Raw genomic sequence first — 19737 nt, 5'->3', positions numbered from 1 at the left:
CCCTGAAAATAAGACAGGGTCTTATTTTCTTTTGACCCACAGAATAAGCACTTGGCCTTATTTTCAGGGGAGGTTTTGTTATTTTTGAGGTGCAGGAGACGGCAAGCGTAGTAACTTCATGGCACTGCTGTGTTGCAATATTTTTGGCAAGGGCTTATTTTCAGCGGAGGGATTATTTTAGCGAATGCACTCAAAAGCCCGATTAGGCTTATTATCCGGGGAGGTCTTATTTTCAGGGAAACAGAGTACCACAATACTACCTTCTATATTATTCCAGATAATTACTGGAATACTATTACTACCATAATATTATTCCAAATGGTACCTTCTGAAATAATGTGCTTTGGTTATACAAGGCAAAATCATATTATTTGGCTTCCTTACTAGAAGACATATTTAATGAAAACCAATGATATCATTTTGCCAGAAGAACCTCTTACCAACTGTAAAACATGATGGTGGGAATGTTATGCTTTGAAGCTGTATTAGGGCCTGGATGGCACACCATCCTTGAATCCATCATAGAATTCATCATTGGAGTCAAGAGTGATTGCAGATAGCATGATTACATCTGTCAAAATCAATCAAACGTTGAGTCATTCTTGCCATATGACCATATCACTAAACAGTCCAGGAAATGAAGGTTTTTGAAATAGTCAAATTAAAGCCCAGGTTTAAATCACATTGCGATTCTGTGGGTGTTTTGAAATGGGCTGTGCTTGTAAGGGATTTATCAAACATTGCACAGCTGGAAAAAAAGACATAGCGAAATGGGGAAAAGTTCCTCTCATGTGAGAGGCTGGAAAACAGTTATTAGAATACCTATTTAAAGTTTTCTGCTAAAGGAAACAGTGCTTGAAATTACAGCAAAAAATACTATTACGTAACAAGAGTTTGTATTATTTTAATCATTAATAATCACGCAGAGGTCAAATTAACTGAAAACCACAAACTTAAATCATGTAGATAAAGTGGGGTGAGAAAAAAGGGTGTATCCTGTAGACAAAACCTGCAAAATTTCAGAAGGGTGGATAGGCTGAATGGGAAGGTGTAATCCATATTGTGATTGGATGTTATTCGGGATTTAAAAATGTTGACTACCATCTCAAATTTCATTTAGTTCTTTTAAAACTGGTACAATGAGCCTAAATTCTTGGACTATTAGTTTACTTTAAGGACAGTCACATGCAAAAACATTGTAACAATTCATAAGAATAACCAATATTTTATCTAGTCTTTTATAATTGCATAATTTTCTTCTCTGCACCAAATTGCTTATTTAGTATGCATTCTTCCAAGTGATAGATAATGTGTGCTGAACAAAAACCCAAGTGGCTTCTCTAGCACATTTTTCCCCACTAGGTATGTTATCAAAATAACAGAGAGACAGATAAATTTTAAGAGATGGGATCTTCCTTAAGACTTCACTTCGTAGTTTCATCTGAAGGATCCTTATCCTTGGAAGCACATTAAGAAGAAAAGCTTCCTACAAATTTTATTTTTTGATAATTAAATAGTCATCTCCATATAACAACAATATGGAACTGGTTTGCTTTCCCTTGCAAGATGTTTATGTGATTTCCAGCTGTGTCCACAGAACACCAACAGTTTTGTCAGGGAAATGAAGCAAGAATTGTGACCCGTGCTTTGCCCACTTGGTGAGTGTGTAACTGAGGTTGTGATACACATACAAAAGGGGAGGAACATGTGTTGCAGTGTTGTAACGATTGTTGCATAATTTACCTTTTATGTGGAAAGTTACAATTCTTTCAAGCACAATACTACAGGTAGTCCTTGAATGATGATCATTTATTCAGCGAAAGTTAGACATTGAGTTTTGCCCTATTTTACAACCTTTCTTGCATCGTTAAAAGAATCACTGCAGTTGTTAAGTTAGTTACATGGTTGTTAAGTGAATCTGGATTCTCCATTGACTTTGCTTGTCAAAGGGTCACAAAAGGGGATCACATGACCTGGGACACTGCAACTGTCATAAATATGAGCCATGTGAATTGTGATCACATGGCCATGGGAATGATGCAATAGTCCTAAATGTGAAAAACACATAAATCACTTTTCAGTGGTGTTGTAACTTCAGATTGTCATTAAATGAATTGTTATAAGTCAATGACTACCTGTATTTCCTGATCTGGTCAGTCTGTAAATAACAGATTGATTGGGAGGTCTTCAGTTGTAATAATCAGTTTTCTCATAGAAAAATGTGAAATATACACATAATAATAAATATAATATGAAAGGAAGATCACTAACATGAAAATTTCTTTTAGATTGTCTGTTAATGTTAGGGTACAGCAAGTACAATTTTATTGGAAAATTAAGTTAAAAAAAAACCTTCCTGATAATTAAAAGCTTTTTTTACTTTTCATATAATATTCTGCCTGGAATTAATTAGCTTCAAAAGTTTAATAGCAGAGAGAAAGAAAGCTGATGCCGAAGGCAATTAGCAGTATGGTTAATCATTGCCAGTTTATAGCCAGATGATATCTAGTAAATATGCAACTTTCCTTTATTTCATATGTCTAACAAACCTATTTTTTAAAAAATAAGTTTGTAAATTCTAATACCATGTGATGCATTATCAGATTATGATTCAGATTTATGCACCCTTTTATAGTAGTAAGATCCATAAGATAGAGCTAATAACAGTGAATTAAATATATATTATGCACTTCTATTATTATAATCCTTGTTACAGTTATGAAAAAGAAGGTAATAAGTAGAATATAGATTTTACTGCAGTTTAAAAATAAAAAATGGATACCACTATAAAAATCATTAGCTGTTGTGAAAAGGAAACACCAGCCATATTGGGAATAAGTGTGAGTATTTTCAAACTTAGTCTCAGAAGAGTTGCCGGTAAAGAGCTTTTAAAGAGTGAAGAAAAGAAAAATGAAGGAGACAGTGAGTACACATACGGATACACATACCCTGTTATTGGGTTCTCTTATTATTGTTATTGGCCTGTAAAACTTATTCAACCTTTGAAAGAGACTTGGATTTGAAACAGCTTATTTTTGTACCAACAAACTAGCTGGTCTCTCAAAGAAGGCTACCAAGAATGAGGTAATTATTGTCAAGAAAAAGGCTCCCTAAATTTTCTCAGCTGAGGCTGGTCTTCCAGACTTGTTTCTTGAGAGGATTAAATGGGTTTGTTGTTGGACACAGAAATAGAAATGTCTGCTTTATTTGCTTTTCTTTTATTAACTAATGCAAAAAATACAAAAGAAAAATATATTTAAAAAATCACTTCATTTTACAACCAAGCTGCCAGTCACAATTGTGGTCACTAAGCACTTATAACATTTAGCATTTGTTAACTAAAATGTGCAAACAAACAAAAAGTATACACACAAACAAACAAATATTTTGAAAAATAAATTAAAAAGCAACGCATCCACCCCCACCAAAAAAATAAACATTATAAAAATTGCACTCTGGTAGCATCTCTCCCCTCACCTCTCCAATTATTAACTGCTATACATTTTTAATATATTTTTTATAGTTTACTTTGGATATTTTTGTTTGGATCATTTTGAAACATCTCTCATTAGTTACCGTGTTTCCCTGAAAATAAGCCACACCCTGCTAATAAACCCAATCGGGTTTTTCAGAGCATGCGCCAAAATAAGCCCCTCCCCCAAAATAAGCCCCCCCAAACCGGAGTGGGAAGAGGGGGGGCATGCCCCACGCACCCCACAGCCCTTGCCGTACCTACGGGTACCGTTTGCCGGGCAAAAAGAGGGCCCACCGCAAAAAGAGCGGTAGGCTAGCAATACGCTTCAAAAAAAACCTGTTCTGTCCCGATCCCGCGGAAAAGGAAGAGAAGGGGGGAGGGAGGGAAAGGAAAGGAAGGCAAAGGACAGAGAATGAAACAGGAAAGGGAGAGAATGGGGGGGGGGGAAGAAAGGGGAAGGAAGGGAAAGGACAGAGAAAGAAAGAGCAAAGGAAGTGAATGGGGGGAAGGAAGGCAAAGGGTAGAGAAAGAAACAGGAAAGGAAGAGAAGGGGGGGAGAATGTTTCTTTCTCTGTCCTTTGCCTTCCTTTCCCTTCCTTCCCTCCCCCCTTCTCTTCCTTTTCTGTTTCATTCTCTGTCCTCTGCCTTCGTTTCCCCCCCCCATTCTATCATTTGTTTGGAGTCTCATTTGTAGCAACGTTTACCAATGTAGCGGGGGGGGAGCTGCCAGGCGCGTGTCCTAGAGCTACCGGAGATTGACAGCTCCGCTGCGTTCTTTCGCCCATTGAAGCCCCTTGTTAAAAAAAACCTCGCTACTTGAATTCATGGTTTTTTTTTTTTTACATGGGGCTTCCCTGGACGAAACGGCAAGGAACGCAGCGGAGCTGTCAATCTCTGGTAGCACTAAGATATACGTCGCTTCCCCCCCCCCCCACTGCTACCCCCTCCCTAAAGGGAGCTTGGGGAAGGGAAGCAGCCAGGCAGCCGTTATCATTGGGGCTTGGTGGGAGTTGTTCTTTTTGCTCGGGAGGGAATGGGTTGCGAGGCGCGTTGCTGTCCTGCTAGCTCCCACCCCACCAATGGTAACGGCTGCCTGGCTTCTTCCCTTCATCAATGTCCCTTTAGCGAGGAGGGCGGGGGGGGGAGAAGACAGACGCATATCCTAGAGATACCAGAGACTGACACCTCCTTCGGGTTCCTCGCCCTTTCGCCCATTGAAGCCCCTTGTAATAAAAAAAAACTTCCGTAGTTGAACTCATGAGGTTTTTTTTTTACAAGGGACTTCACTGGACGAATGGGCGAGGAACGCAGCGAGGTAAGAGGCACGCTTCGCTTCTCCGTCCCCCCCCACCCTAAAGGGGCGGCAGGGAAGGGAACCAGGCAGGCTGCCTTTACCATTGGGGCAAGGTGGGCGGTGTTGGGCCTCGAGGCGCGCCTCTTACCTTTCCAGGTCCGTCGCAGTCCTCGCCATTGTGTCCAGGGAAGCCCTGGTAAAAAAAAAAACCTCTCGCGAGTTCAAGAAGTTTGATTGAACTCGGGAGGAGGTTTTTTTTTTTAACCAGCCGCTTCCCTGAGCACAATGGCGAGGAACGTGACGGAGCTGGAAAGGTAAAAGGCGCGCTTCGCTTCTCCTCCCCCCACCTGCCACCCCTCGCTCAAGGGGCGGCAGGGAAGGGAACTAGGCAGGCTGCCTTTACCATTGGGGCAAGGTGGGCGGTGTTGGGCCACGAGGCGCGCCTCTTACCTTTCCAGGTCCGTCGCAGTCCTCGCCATTGTGTCCAGGGAAGCCCTGGTTAAAAAAAAAAACCTCTTGCGAGTTCAAGAAGTTTGATTGAACTCGGGAGAAGGTTTTTTTTTTTAACCAGCCGCTTCCCTGAGCACAATGGCGAGGAACGCGACGGAGCTGGAAAGGTAAAAGGCGCGCTTCACTTCTCGCCTGCCCCAGAAAATAATAAGCCCTCCCCTATAATAAACCCAAGGCCATATTTCGTGGGGCAAAAGAAAATAAGCCCCTGTCTTATTTTCGGGGAAACACGGTAGAAGTTATATTTGTTAAGACCATAGCTTCAAAAAATACTGTATCTACAGTACATACTTCAAAAGCTCTTTTTTAAAGCCTTTAATTGGAAGATATGTTATGTAATAGGGGGAAACCTTTTGAACCAAGGAACCTAGAATGGGTCTAAAATCTAGGGTCTTTAATTTCTGTGGAATTGAAATTTGGAAAAAATTATAAAATATTTTGTGACATCAAAATTATGATAAGGAATTTTATGACATAATACAAAATGCTATAAAGCATTTCCTGTGGTCAATTCCTGATATTTGATTGCTACGCAGGTCAGTATGGGCTAAATATCTCTAAAGAAGTTCTCACGTACTCTAGAAATCTTTCATTGTTGAAGATATTAGAGAATCTGGTAAAGAAATAGCTCTGAAATGATGAGCCAAGGCATCACAAGTTGTTTAGTTTGTTTTAAAGTTATGTTGCTGAGACCTTGAAGAGACCCACCCCCAAAGGAAACAAACAAAATGTTAAAAAGTTATGATATATGTAGTTACTTACCAAGGACATCTAAATTATATTAAAGTAATCAAACCATCTTTACAATCCCCAAGGTATGTCACAACCTTTGAGTACCCCTAATGTTTCGAAATTGATTTTTAAAAATTTGACATGTCCCCCATGCCTTTCACGTATCGAATGTTTGCTTGTCTGTTACTCCTGTCCCTATGTGAAGAGGTCACTGCCACATTAGCCATTATAATTCGTGTTGCCATTGGTAGAAACATAAATATTTCAGATTTCTGCATATAAAAAACTTTATAATTTCAAATGTTAATGCCTTTAATGGTTCAATGCAATGATCATATCTTGCCTTTTGGGTATATGCACATCCCCCTTTCATCAGGGACCAAACCCAGGAAGATGTCTATGAAAATCCAGGAAGTTTTCTATTTTCTTACTTCATTTGAACCAAGCAGAGTGGTTAATAGGTTCAGAACAAGGCAGCCTAAAAAGAGAGAAATTGAACTTGATTTCTTGTCCTAGTTGTTCCAAAACCTTTAATCTTAGTTTAAATGAAACAAGAAATTATATAGGTAATGAAGATACCATGCTGTATTATTTCTGATGAAATGAAGGGACTATTTCAACCAGCCTAGAGAATTATATCACATTGCAAACAAGTTAATTCAAGTTTTAATTTTAACTAAATCATGGCTATTTATGTATATGTTTAAAAGCTTTTTTATTATATAATACTTTACCTTAATATAAGTTGCCTTGAACCCCTTAAAAGCAGACATTAAAACTCAAATAGATGTATTATTTATAGTTCACCCAGTTTGTATATTTTTAAATAATTTTCTTTCAATAAATATTACAATTTATGTCTATAAATTGTAATATTTATTGAAAGAAAATTATTTAACATTGAAACTTCAATCTTTTCCTGCTTATTAAGAATTACATTATTATTATTTTATAATATTTATGTATAGGATTTTGTGAAAGGAAGTAGCTATGAATTGTCCCAGCAAAGTATTTCTTTTTGATGTCTGGACCTGATGTTTAATTGTGAAAAATGAAATGATAGAGAAGAAACATAATTTTTAGAGTTTGATTAACTCTACGACCAATTTTTGGAGATTTTTATGTTACATGCATTGCAACTTACAAATCTTGAATAATTAAAATTTGTTGCCATTGTGAAAATAGCAAACATATGTATAAAAATTTATATAGTGTAACATACTGAGAACAGATTTCCTGTTTATATATTTTGTGGTTAATTAAAAGGCAGGTAAGAACAGCAGACCCATGTTTCAGTTTCTTTTGCCAAATTAACACTTGAATGTGTTAACAGAGTAGATAACTAGCAATCCCTAAGTGCTGTTTTTGACATTCCCTTTCCATAAAAACATAATGGTATCAATTGCATTTTAAAGAGTTTTAATCTGTAAATCATTATTTGTTGCTATAAAAGTCTTCCATTCTCTGAACATGAAAATGTCTTTCTGTTCTTAAAGAATTTTTGGTTAACCTTGCATTTGCTTTAGTCCTTCATAAGATAATTAGATTCCTATAAAATGTGGGTTGTTTTGATGGCTAAGAAGCTTTAAGCAACCAAAATGGGATTAAAATATAAAAGGAAGAATTAAAGTTTTTCCTTCCAATTTTATGAAATGGCAACAATCACTCCTTTTTCCATTGCCAGAAATATACTGCTAAGGAACAGTGCAGTCCCCAAGATACTTATGAAGTAAGAACAAATAATTGTAAATTTATGCTTTTGAAGTCCTCAGAATATGTGAAAATGGGAAATAGAGATTAACAATGTTATTTAAAAATTGAGTTTTAATCTTAGGATATAGCTTTATTAGATACATATGCATTTTATATTGTAACATTAAAAACTCTCTTAACTACAGTGTCGATGAAATTTCCAAGAAGTTATGCATAATCTATATTTTTAATTTGTTTTTATTGCTTATTGATTAATAAACAGAAAAAGGAACAAAACACAAATAATAATGAGGCGGATCTTGCAGAAGGTCAGAAGGGTAGGAGCAATCTCACCTCAGGGTAAGATATTCCAAATGGCAGGAGCGGTGGCAGAAAAGGCTCTTCTCGACCCCACCAATCAAAATTTCTTGACTGATGGGATCCTCAATATGCCCCTCTAGTCCATGTGGGTGGGGCAGGCCAGTCCCATTATGGTGAGACAGTTCCTCAAGTAATGTGGACCCATGCCATAAAGGCAATAATTAACACCTTGAAGTGCACCCAGAAGCAAATCTGTAATCAGTGCAGTTCACAGAGCTATAACATGGGCCACTCTAGAGGCCCTAAGAACTGCCTGTGCTCCTGCATTCTGCACCAGTTTCCAAATGGATAAACTCATGTAGAGTGCATTGCAGTAATCCAAATATGCAATAACTAGGGCTTGAGTGACTGAGTACAGGGACACCTTATCCAGGAAAGGCTGGAACTGATGCACAAGACAAAGTTGTGCAAAGGCTCTCTGGCTGCAACTGCCACCTGTTTTTGAGCAGGAGTTGCAAGTCAAAGAGAACCCCGAAGTTGCAGATTGGGTATGTTTGGGAGCTGTGCTTCCCCACCCAGAACTAAAGATATTAAAGTCTCAGATCTTAAAGTTCCCTGCACCTACAACGTCTTGGTCTTGCAGGATTCAACTGAAGCCTGTAGTCCCCCATCCAGTCCCCTTTGGCCTCTAGGCACTGCAAAAGGGCAGCCATAACGTCACTTGGTTCACCAGAGGTGGAGTTACAAAGTTCAGTATCATCAGAGTATTGATGATACCTCAACCCATAGTGATGAATGATCTCACCTAATGGAGATGTTAAAAAAGAATGGAGAGAAGATGAAGCTCTGCGACATGCCACAAAGGAGAAACTGTGGGCTGGACCTCAAGTAATGTTTTTTTAAGGAGGGGGAGAACTAGAGCTTCCTTAAAAGGCCTCGGAAGTGTCCTCTCCTGCAGTAAAGAGTTTATCACTACCTATTTTATGGTCACCATCCTGGAGGCTTTCACCAACTAGGCGGGACAAGCAGCTAATTGGCAGGTGGTTACACTGATAACATTGACGATCCTGTCCACTTTTTCAGGTCCAACAGGATCAAACTGATCCCAGATAACTGTGCAAGACTTCTCCCCAGGCACCTCACATGATTTACACCATGCATGGGTTCAAACTGAGAATGAATCCGAGCAATTTTGTGTGTGAGATGTTGAATTTGTTCTTAAGGTTTGGTGTTGTGCAGCCAGAGTTAGCCCCTTAGTCTCTTCAACTTTCCTGCAGTTAGCCCTTACCTGCTTTACCTGCCCCCTTTTTTAATATACTGGCTGTGTATATTTTGTTGTCCCATGTCACTTTTCTGTTTTTCATTTGCTCTTGTAAGCCAGTTTGGTCTCTCCAGTAATCAGTAGGCCTTCCTGATATACTAGTTTCAGTGGATCTTTATTGTCCTTCAAATTTTCTTCCAATGCCGTTTTTTCTTCTTCAATCATCTTATGTGTTTGCAACATTCCACATCCACCTATTTTCCTTGTTAAGTAGAATCTGTCAACATTGCTGCAAGGATGAATGACATTATTCCTTGTCATTATTTTTATGGTCTTCCTATCGACGGTTTTAGTTTTGCTTGAGTCCATTCCAGTATTCCAGCTGTGTATTTAATAACTGGAAATGCCTAGTTGTTAATTGCCTTGATGGTATTTCTTCCATTGAGTTTTGACTTTAAGATCTTCTTCATTCTCTTTGTGTATCTACTTCTAACCTTTTTCTTGACTTCAGTGTGCTTGATGTTGTCAGCTTGAATGATGCCCAGGTATTTGTAGTAATCCAGGCTCAATTTTATTTCTCATAGGGCATCTTGATTGCTTCAATTTTCACTATTTTCCCCCCGTTTGATGGTGAGCGTGACACATTTCTCCAGTCCAAACTTCATTGCAATATCTTGGCTGTATAGATTAATAGTACTGAGCTATTTCAGATGGTATTTTTCCATACATGTTTAGGTCATCCATGTAAATAAGGTGGAAAAGCCTGGCAGATGTTTTTAGTGTTTGAAAGCCATGGCCTATTATTCAGTATTGTTGACAAAGTAATCAGTGCAATGACAGATAGTACTGGTGAAAGTGAATCTTCTTGAAAGATTCCTTGCTTGAAATTAACTTCTTCGAATCTATCATCATTGATCAGCAACCACATCTTCCATTGTGCATTGAAATTTGCACAAAACCTCTGATATTTCTTATGCTGTGACTTTTATTTCTAGACCCTTGATTATCCAGTCATGTTTTAGAGAGTCAAATGTCTTGTATTTAATCCATGCTACATTCAAACTGGTCTTCTGTCATCAGGGAAGGACAAGGAAGGCAAGTGACATCACGTGTATTATGTGATTATTGCACAAAATATGTGAAGTATGTAGTTTTTGTACTTAACTATTTAAATATAAATAAGTCTACCTCTGGGAAGAGATGGATCAGGTACAACTGGAATTTGGGCAGGGGTCATATAAACCAGGTAAAATTCTATCAATATCTAAGAATTGCTTTCACATTTCCTGGCTCCCACATTTTAAGAGTTTTTTTAAAGGATTATAGCCAATACTGTAAGGCAACTAACAGCCAAAGTAGCTTGAGAGAGCTGGGCCAGGGCATCATGAGGCTGGCAGGCGTGTGAGCGAGAGCGGAACAGCCTCTCGCGCAACCCCCCCCTCCAGCCATGCAGAACACCATTCATTACCATTTCGAAGGCACCAAGCTGCGGGAGCTGGGCGGCGGCTAACAGGCGCTCACGCGGCTTGGCGATGCCCCTAGATCAGTGAATGGCGCTGTTCCCGGCTGGAAAGGGGGTTTGCCGGGTGGCTGCTCATGAGTGTGGTCTCTTCATGCCTGTTGTGCTGCGCTGCTGCGACAGCGCAACACAGCCATTCGCCCATGAGGCTGTGCCTGGCTCTTTGGGAGCCCGCTCACAAGAGAGCAGCTGCCCGGCAACCCCCCTCTTCAGCTGGGCACAGAGCCGCTCACCAACCTAGCGGTATCCCGAAGGTGCTAAGCAATGCAATCACCTTTGCCTCCCCCCCCCGGTTCCCGTGGCTTGGCACCTTTGGGATAGCACTAGGTTGGTGAGCGGCGCTCTGCCTGGCCGGAGGTGGGGGGTTGTCCAGGGGGCTTATTTGCGGGGGACAGCTTATATTTTTGCCCACCAGAAAAATGTGGCATGACCTTATTATCAGGACTTGTCGTAATTTTGGGGAAACACGATATGTGTATTACATATGCTCTTAAAGTGCTTTGCTCTAACTCGGATAACATGCCATATAAATATGAGGAAGAATCAGTGTGTCTCTAAGATTCTGGAATAGAAACTGGGAGACTTGAGTTCTAGTTTTCCCTTAGTTGTGGAAGTTGGTTGGGTGACTTTAGACCAGTCATTCTCTATCAGTCCAAGCAAGTTCACAGGATTGTGGTTTGGAAAACAGGAGGAAGGAACATTATAACAATGCTACATTTTGTACACTACTTGTTTAATATTTAGTAGCAAATGATTACTCAAGAATCATGGACATAATTTGCTTGGCAAAATAACTTTCTATATTTAAAATGCTTAAATAAATAAATAAATAAATAAATAAATAAATAAATAGCTCAATAGTTCAAATGTAGGCAAATAAAATTTACAATTCGTAAGAGCACAAATAGAAGGTTGCGACAAGGTTTAGCAGTCTAATCAACATTGAACGTTTTACAATTTTAACTGCATTCTGAAGTTTCCACAAATAAAAACGAATAAAAAAGAACAGAACACAAAGTGCAAGGATGAATGAAAAGTGCCACATTTCAAAACTTCCAAGTCAACCATCCTAAATAAACCATCAGAATTCAACTTTTGGAAAAGGTAAATAAACAAGTGAAAGCTAAACCATTATATCAATGGCTTGCTGACTTTAATTAAGTATGTATACTCGATACTTGCTCTTGATTCCTCTTATTGTAAACTTTTAGAGTGCCTTTAAAAGTAAAGACACTGTAGAAAAGATCAGAAAAGATCATTGTCTCCTTTCTTTTTGCATCGCACAGTGTGACAAGCTTTATGTTTGCCCAGAACTCAATAGCTACGGCCACTGTCTGGCTTAATAAACGGGATTGCCAAAACTCAGCTGTCATTAAGGTCAAGTTCTCCTGAGTGCATCCAAAGTCTTTTCTCAGAAAAGAATCTTGTCAGGTCTTAACCGCAGGCACAACTGAAAACTCTTAGATAAGCTGTAAGAAAATCCAAGGACAGTAATATTTACTGGAGAAAGTTGAGGACACTACCAAAATAATTCTAAAAACAATATTTTTTTTACGGTATGTTCTTTCTTGTTCTGTTCCCTTATTTCAGCAGACTAACTAGTTTCCTTCTGTGTTTTGTTTTTATAAGGCTTGTTCTTTTGCCAAAAAAAAGTTGTTATGAGTCTCCAAAATTAAGAGGAGTATAATTTGGAACTGGTCTTATGGTCTTCATCCATAAGAGCTCTACTATTTGAGAGGATACCAATGCTGACTAATATAATCCTGCACAAACAGACCCAGTCAGTTGACAGTGCTGCTGAGGCCAATAAATAGGCCCAGCAGATTCAATTTTGCAGTTCATGACAATGCTACTGTGCATTCATGACTTTTGCTACTATGTGAACTACGTTTAGCAACTTGCTATGGAGGAACAGCCATCTCTGCTCAGGTCTAGAGTTATCTGACATGGTGGCCCCAGGCCTACAGCACATCCACTATGTGTCCTAGACTTTGATTCAGAAGGAAGCAGCTCTTCTTCCTTCCCCACACCTCCTAGATTGCTAATGGAGGTGAGCATCAATATTTTCCACTTGTCTGAAGAGTGGAGCATTAGAATGGAGAGGAAACAGTACTAAAGTTTGCTCCTCCCTTGGCTAGCAGATCTTGCTCTGATCCTCCTGACTAATCACTTAGGTAAGGTTTGTTCAGTGGGATTTTACAGAGGAGATCTACCCGTAGCTAGAAGCAGTATACGTCTGGTTGAAACAGAAAAAAAATGGTCCTAGTTACATGTGTCCATGCATCTAGTAAACAGCAATGCTATTGTTTGAGTAGGAAGGTTTTTGGAGAGATTATTTTTTTTAGGTCAAAAGGGAGCTATTTTGAAAAGCAAGAGAATGGAAGTGAATGGGATAATCATTCTTTTTTTAATCTAAGTAAAAACATTGTTTCTTCCACTGCATTGAATCAGAACTGAAACTTTAAAAATAAAACAGTATTATGGCTGCGGAGCTTCAGCAAGGCAATCAAATTGTTTGCTACTATATACCAGCAGAAAGCACCAGTTTAATACTGAATTCTTGGTACTTCCTTTGCAGCAATGGCCCAGAATTTGAAAGGGAACAAGGTTCTACGCTCCCAAATTGTAAAATACGTGACCATACACAAGTTTCGGAGTTATCATTTATAAGATGTATGCTTTCAAACATGAAAGCTTCCTCTTTTCCTTGACTTCAAAACAAAATTTGAAAATTGCCACATGATAAAGATTCTAAAAGATGTACTAAAGTGCAGGTGAAACACCTTTAAGGGAAACTATTTCATTTTTCCAGTAATTGAGATTTTATAAGCTGCAGAAAGAAATTGAAATGTACCAATAGATAAAAACAGAAAGATCAGGAGAAACAGAATAGGCAATAAATAAATCAGGGATTTATAAATGCTAAATAATACATCACAGAGTCGCAGTAGATGAGTCCATTCTGGAAGGGCTTCTAAATTACTCATTAATGTACTTTCTCAAGAGAGAAAAATCTCATCTGAAGGGTTGTTTCAAATGTAAATATAGATATGATAATTGTATTACATTATTTCTTAAATGTTTATCTTATTTTTCCACAAACTGCTACAAAATAGTTAAAAGCATTAATGCAAATAATAAAACACAGTAAATAGTTTCACAGTAATAGTATGCTACAACAGAAAGCAAATTAAAAACATAAACATAAAACATAAAACTATCAGTTAAAAGCTATTTATAGCATATTGAAGATATACAACTTTAAAACTGGGTGAATATGTTAATCATGTAAGGTGTATTGCTAATTAAAACAATAAGTGAAATATAGCTACACTCATTTTTATGTGATATTAATGCCTCCTTTTCCTTAAGGCCTCTTAAGGAAAGCAGAACAGATTTGGAGAGTAGGGGAAATAAAATCTACTTCAGCATTATATATCAATTCACAATGATTAGAGTTTTAAAGCATCACATTTCTAAAACACAATAAGAAAATAAATTTGCTCAAGTGATATGAATTGGCTTTTCTTTTATTGATTTCCTGAAGTGGCAGTATTGGATAGTTTATTTAAACTCCTTTTTTAATATCCTGTCCATCTGCTGCTAAAGCACTGTTCCATTTAGCTTTTAATGCTTAGAATTTCACAAATACAATATTAAAAAAAAAGTTAGAATCAGAAATGAAAATGGGAGCACAGAAGTATAACTGGTCAACAAAAGTCTTCTGGAAAAAATATTTGACAAATAAAAAACTAAAAACCCAAACCAAACAGATGTTCCACTATCTCGGTTCAGACAATGAAAATATTCTTCATTAACTGAAAATGATTCTATTCTCTAGGAAGAAGATGGAGTAGATTTTATTTTTTGTGATGTGTTTTTGGCTGTTCAGTCAACAGAGATTAAGCCAACAGGAAAAGGTTATGTCTACCTCATCTAGATGAAGATAGACGTAAGACCTCTTTCTGTCTCTTTAAAAAAAAAAACCCTTCAATCTTCTCCCAGGAAGAAGAAAGAGTAAATGGATGTGTGTGTGTGGGGGGGGGGGGGGTTACACCATTTGGAACAAGCCTTGGAGAGAGAATAGAAAAAATGAAAGGGAAGAATAGTACTGTGAGCCACATGTGACTGAGCAGTTTTGTATGCCAAAAACAGGTCAAACTAAATGGAATGGAAAGTACCCCAAAGTTACTGCAGCAAAATGAAGCAATCAAGCTGCAGCATCAACATCAAACATTTCTATCACAGCAGTTCTCAACCTGAAGGGATGCAGTAGCTCAGTGGCTAAGATGCTGAGCTGCTTGATTAGAAAGGTCGGCAGTTCGAATCCCTAGCACTGCATAACGGAGTGAGCTTCCATTACCTGTCCCAGCTTCTGCCAACTTATCAATTTGAAAACACGTAAAAATGCAAGTAGAAAAATAGGAACCACCTTTGGTGGGAAGGTAACAGTGATCCGTGCACCTTCGGTGTTTAATCATGCCAGCAACATGACCATGGAAACGTCTTCGGACAGCGCTGGCTCTTTGGCTTTGAAACGGACATGAGCACCATCCCCTAGAATCGGGAACGACTAGCACATATGTGCGAGGGGAACCTTTACCTTAGTTCTCAACCTATGATCTGCAGACCTGGAGGGTGAAGAAATGGTTGAGAAACATGCTCTATCATACTGTTAGCCTAGATACTAGCTACAGCCTATTGTGATAATCCTTTCCCTGAGAGGAGACCAAGTAATGTCACCTGAGATTGTGTTCCTATGCTGAGCTTTTTTCAGAGGGTTAAAGAAGAGCACAGTACACTCCTGATTTCTATAATAAAATCAATCGAAAAGAGGGAGAAAAATACTTATAAATCCAACAAAATAAGACATATGGAATGAAGAAGCAACCTCATGACCCAGTAGTATTGGGAATCGCTTCAGTTGTCTTTAAATATCAATGATATGCACACCTAATTTCCAATTAGAAGTCTCAATAGAAGTCCATCGCTTAAAATAAGGCATTAATAAATTAAGTAGAACAGCAGAATTCACATAATAGATCATGAATCTTTTATAATTCATAGTCATCTCCGAGGCCTTTGAAGTGCAATATATTGGAGTCAGTGATTCATAGCTCCACTAAACAAGCCAACCTTGCAACAAAGTTCTTCTTGAAGAAGCAGCAACTCTACTGTAGTGGAAACTGATAATAAAAATAAATTCTGACCTGAGCCCCATCAGACTTAGGAAGTTTAAATGAGGCTAATGCTTGTGATGATAATTGAGGCTCTGGATTTAGTATCAAAGCCTACTTCTTTTCCAATTTACTTGAGTGGCGGCTACTTCCTGCTCCAGTGGTTGTACCTTCTCCCATTCCAGGATCAATGGTTCCTTCCTAGGCATAGTGTTGCCAAGCTAGATCATTGCAGTGGTTGTTAATCTTAGCAAATCTGGGATAGATCTGATGTAATAGAAGCCTGCCTCAAAAGCAGATGAGTGCGGGATCATGGTTCCATCAGGAATTAATAATGTCTTTCAACCAACTGGAGCCGATGGTCATTTAGCTGGCTAAGAAGATCAGGTGAACAGGCAGCACTAATTTGCACAATTGTAGTGTATAACAGCTAAAGCCTGCAAAAATGTCAGTGAGGATCAAGATCAGAAAGGCTTTCCAAAAGAACTCACTAAGTGACATCATCTGTCTCCACAGAGTACATCAGCTGCATTTGCCATTTCCAATGGGATAAAACAAGTTTGAATGCTAGTCCCAGTTCTATTCCATCAGTTTTTCACTTGTATATCGTCATATGCTACCGATAGTCTGAAGGAAGTACCAATTGGGCAACATTCTTTGACCTTTGAGGATTAAACACATGGACAAAGTGCCTCCCTACAGTCATTTAAGAAACCCTCTTTGCTGATAACTTTAATGACAACTCTTATTTAAGCATACAAAAACAGTGATTTACAGTTGATACTGAACAAATAATCACTTGCTGCTGTGCTCTTCAGCCTGAATATCAGCCTAAACAACTGAAGTACCAATTAAAGAGAATCTTTGTAGAGAGAAGTTTCCTGAAAATGGGCACCAACACGAATCAAAAAACTTGAAAGACGAAACCTCTGGTCCTGATGATCAACCCAGATTGGATCCTGCAACATTATCCATGAATATTCACCTTCATTTGTGAGAATATTTGTAATTCAGGATTGAATTGGTTGTTGGGGTGGTTGTGTGGCAACTCCAGAGTTTCCTGGATGAAATGGATTATCTAGACCTTTTCCAGTCATCGTTCAGGCTTAGTATGGGATGGAAATGTGCATTGCTTGCGCTTTTTGATCTCTGGTGAGAGCAGGATGGAGGTAGTGCGTCCATCCTTGCTCTGCTTGACCTCTCTGCGGCTTTCAGTACTATCAACCAAAGTGTAAAGTATCCTTCTGGAATGGCTTCAAGGGTTGGGAATAGGATCTCTATGTTGTCCTTGTTCACTTCCTTCCTCTGGTTGCTTTCAGGCAGTGTTGATAGAAAGCAAGCGATCCAGCCCTTGTCTCCTACTTTCCAGAATGCCACAGAGCTCGCTACTTTTCCTGCTTTTGTTTAACAGCTATATGAAACTGTTTGGTCAGATTATCCACCACCATGGGCTGAGTTAACATCAATATGTTGGTGACAGCTATTTGTTTCAGCCCATGGTGAGTTAATTGATGTTGTGACCTGCCTTTCATAGTACTTGGAGACTGTTATGGAATAGATGGGGAACAGTGGGCTGAAACTGAACCTGGCTCTGGATTTGAGCTTTGTTGGTCCATGGAGAATTGCCATCTCTTGTTTTGGATGAGGTGTTAATGCCCAGACATATCCAATACATACTCAGGGAGTTCTCTTGGATTCAGGACTTCTCTTCACAGTCACTCACCAGGAGGGACTTCATGCACTGTGGTTTGTGTGCCAGTTATGCCCTTTCCTGGAGCAACAATTCCTCTCACAGCCACTCATAACCCTAGTCCCTTCCTGTCTTGACTCCCTTGAACCACTCACACTCTAGTCATTTCCCTTCTTGCAGTGTGCTTTCCATGGGGCTACCCTTGAAAACTATCTAGAAGCTTAAATTAGTTTTAAACACAGAATCCTGCATAGTTTTGTGCAAACCTTGATGCTCACCTATGTCATTTCTCCAGGGGGAGCTGCATTGACTGCCAATTTGCTTCCAGGTCACCTTTAAAGCCCTACATGCCTTGGGATTGGGTTACTTGAAGGACCATCTTTTCCTAGTCACATCTACCTAACCCCTTAGAACAGGAAGGCACAAAATGCTATGAATTCCCTCGTCTAAGGAGGTTCATGTAGCAGGACCAAGGAGAAGGGCTTTCTCTGTGGTGGCTCTTTGTTTGTCAGCAATGATTTAAGCTGTTTTATTCTCAGGTTACTCTTCTGCCTTTACATTTCTTGTTTATATTTAGGTATATCTTCCCCAATTATGAGTCACTGCTAGTTCCTAATCTTAGGAAGGGGAATTCCTATTGTATTATGTAGCCCTTATTTTTATATGTTCAATGAAATTTCTTTGTTCAGATTTTATTTTTTTCTTGTTTTTCTTTTTTGTATTGGCAGGCGAAATCTTACAAAATTGTCCCTTATCTTCAGTCATATGCTTGCAGAAATAAAAGCAATCTTCCCTAACGCTCAATTCCAGGGTGACAACTTTCGTATCACAAAAGCAGATGCTGCAGAATTCTGGAAGAAGTTCTTTGGAGAAAAGTAAGTATCAGTTGTATCAGTATAAAGGGTAGAGTTGCTAGTGGTTATTTCACTTGAGTGTCTTTTTATTACTTTTTATTTCATTTACATTCATCCATGTAAATTGTATAATATTAACACAAATGACAAATTATTTGCAGTGAGCTACAAATTGAATAAATAAGTGCAAGCAATAAACAAAGAAAATACAAAAAAACTGTGGTATACTTTCACATTTAATAGAGATTCCTAAAAAAATGACATTTTCTCTGCCCCCCCCCCCATTTTAAATGGACCTTTTTGATAATAGAATGGTTGATGCAAGCATACTTCTCAAAAATTGCTAATATGAAGCAGACTAAAAGTCTATGGAATTGTTTTAGAACCACAGGGTTGTTGCTTGTCTAAAGAAGCACCTGAAACCTACTGCTCATGAAAGCTCCTTTAATCAACAAGTCTAATTGCCTTAAATTATATATTTGAATCTATATTTTTATAAAAAAGTTAGTTTGAAAATGCTTGCTTCTGTTTTCTTTTTTAACTTGGGCACAGATATACTCCAAACCAAATTCTTAAGACATTATGGTAATCAGACTAAAAACATACAAAGTATTAAATGGTTCTAATCCAATCAACAGTCTATATTTCATTGTACTTGAAAATTGCCTCTAGTATTCAATCTTATTTCAACTGTTTTATCTTATTAGTATATTTTATCAAATGGTAGTTCTTTATAGAAACTTGTGATACGTTCTTTATAGAAACTTGTGATAAGTTCTTCATAGAAACTTGTGATAGACAATAGGAAAATAAACTTTAAAATTATTACTAAATATAGAAGATTTTATGAAGAACACATAGTTGAATTGGTTTGTTGTATATACCACAAGTCTTTACATATCGTGCGTAATTTACCAAAGATTTACCTGGCTATGTTGCTAATGTTGAAGATATAATAACTTTGTAATAGGTAGTAAAATCACAATGTGTATGAATTAAGTGAAAAATTCAAAAGAAGCTATTGCCATTAGCAACAGAATCTTGAGTAACCACTGTAATGTGGCATCAGTGTTATACTAGTTTTACATTTATAAATGATATAGGTTATTTGAGGCCAGTCACTTTCTCTCAACCCAACTCACTCATACGTTGTTGTGGGAAAATAGGGAAAGGAAGGCATATTAGGTGTGTTTACCATTTTGAGCTATCTAT

At 38.3% G+C, this 19737-nt stretch overlaps 1 protein-coding gene across 4 annotated transcripts in view; it reads left to right on the top strand.

Annotated features, from left to right (window-relative positions):
• The window catches only part of CBLB (Cbl proto-oncogene B), a 76630-nt gene that overhangs the window by 15668 nt on the left and 41225 nt on the right, over positions 1 to 19737 (top strand). For all 4 annotated transcript variants that reach the window (XR_014175328.1, XM_081952468.1, XM_081952469.1 and 1 more), the window contains exon 4: positions 18400 to 18546. Coding sequence is in view for 3 of the 4 variants with exons in the window: in XM_081952468.1 (XP_081808594.1) it covers positions 18400 to 18546 (147 nt within the window). In the remaining variant the exon portion in view is untranslated. The remainder of the gene's footprint in view (positions 1 to 18399; positions 18547 to 19737) is intronic.

Source organism: Natrix helvetica, assembly GCF_964273705.1.
Source record: "Natrix helvetica genome assembly, chromosome: 4".
Taxonomy (NCBI): domain Eukaryota; kingdom Metazoa; phylum Chordata; class Lepidosauria; order Squamata; family Natricidae; genus Natrix; species Natrix helvetica.
This window is presented reverse-complemented; position numbering and strand designations above follow the sequence as displayed.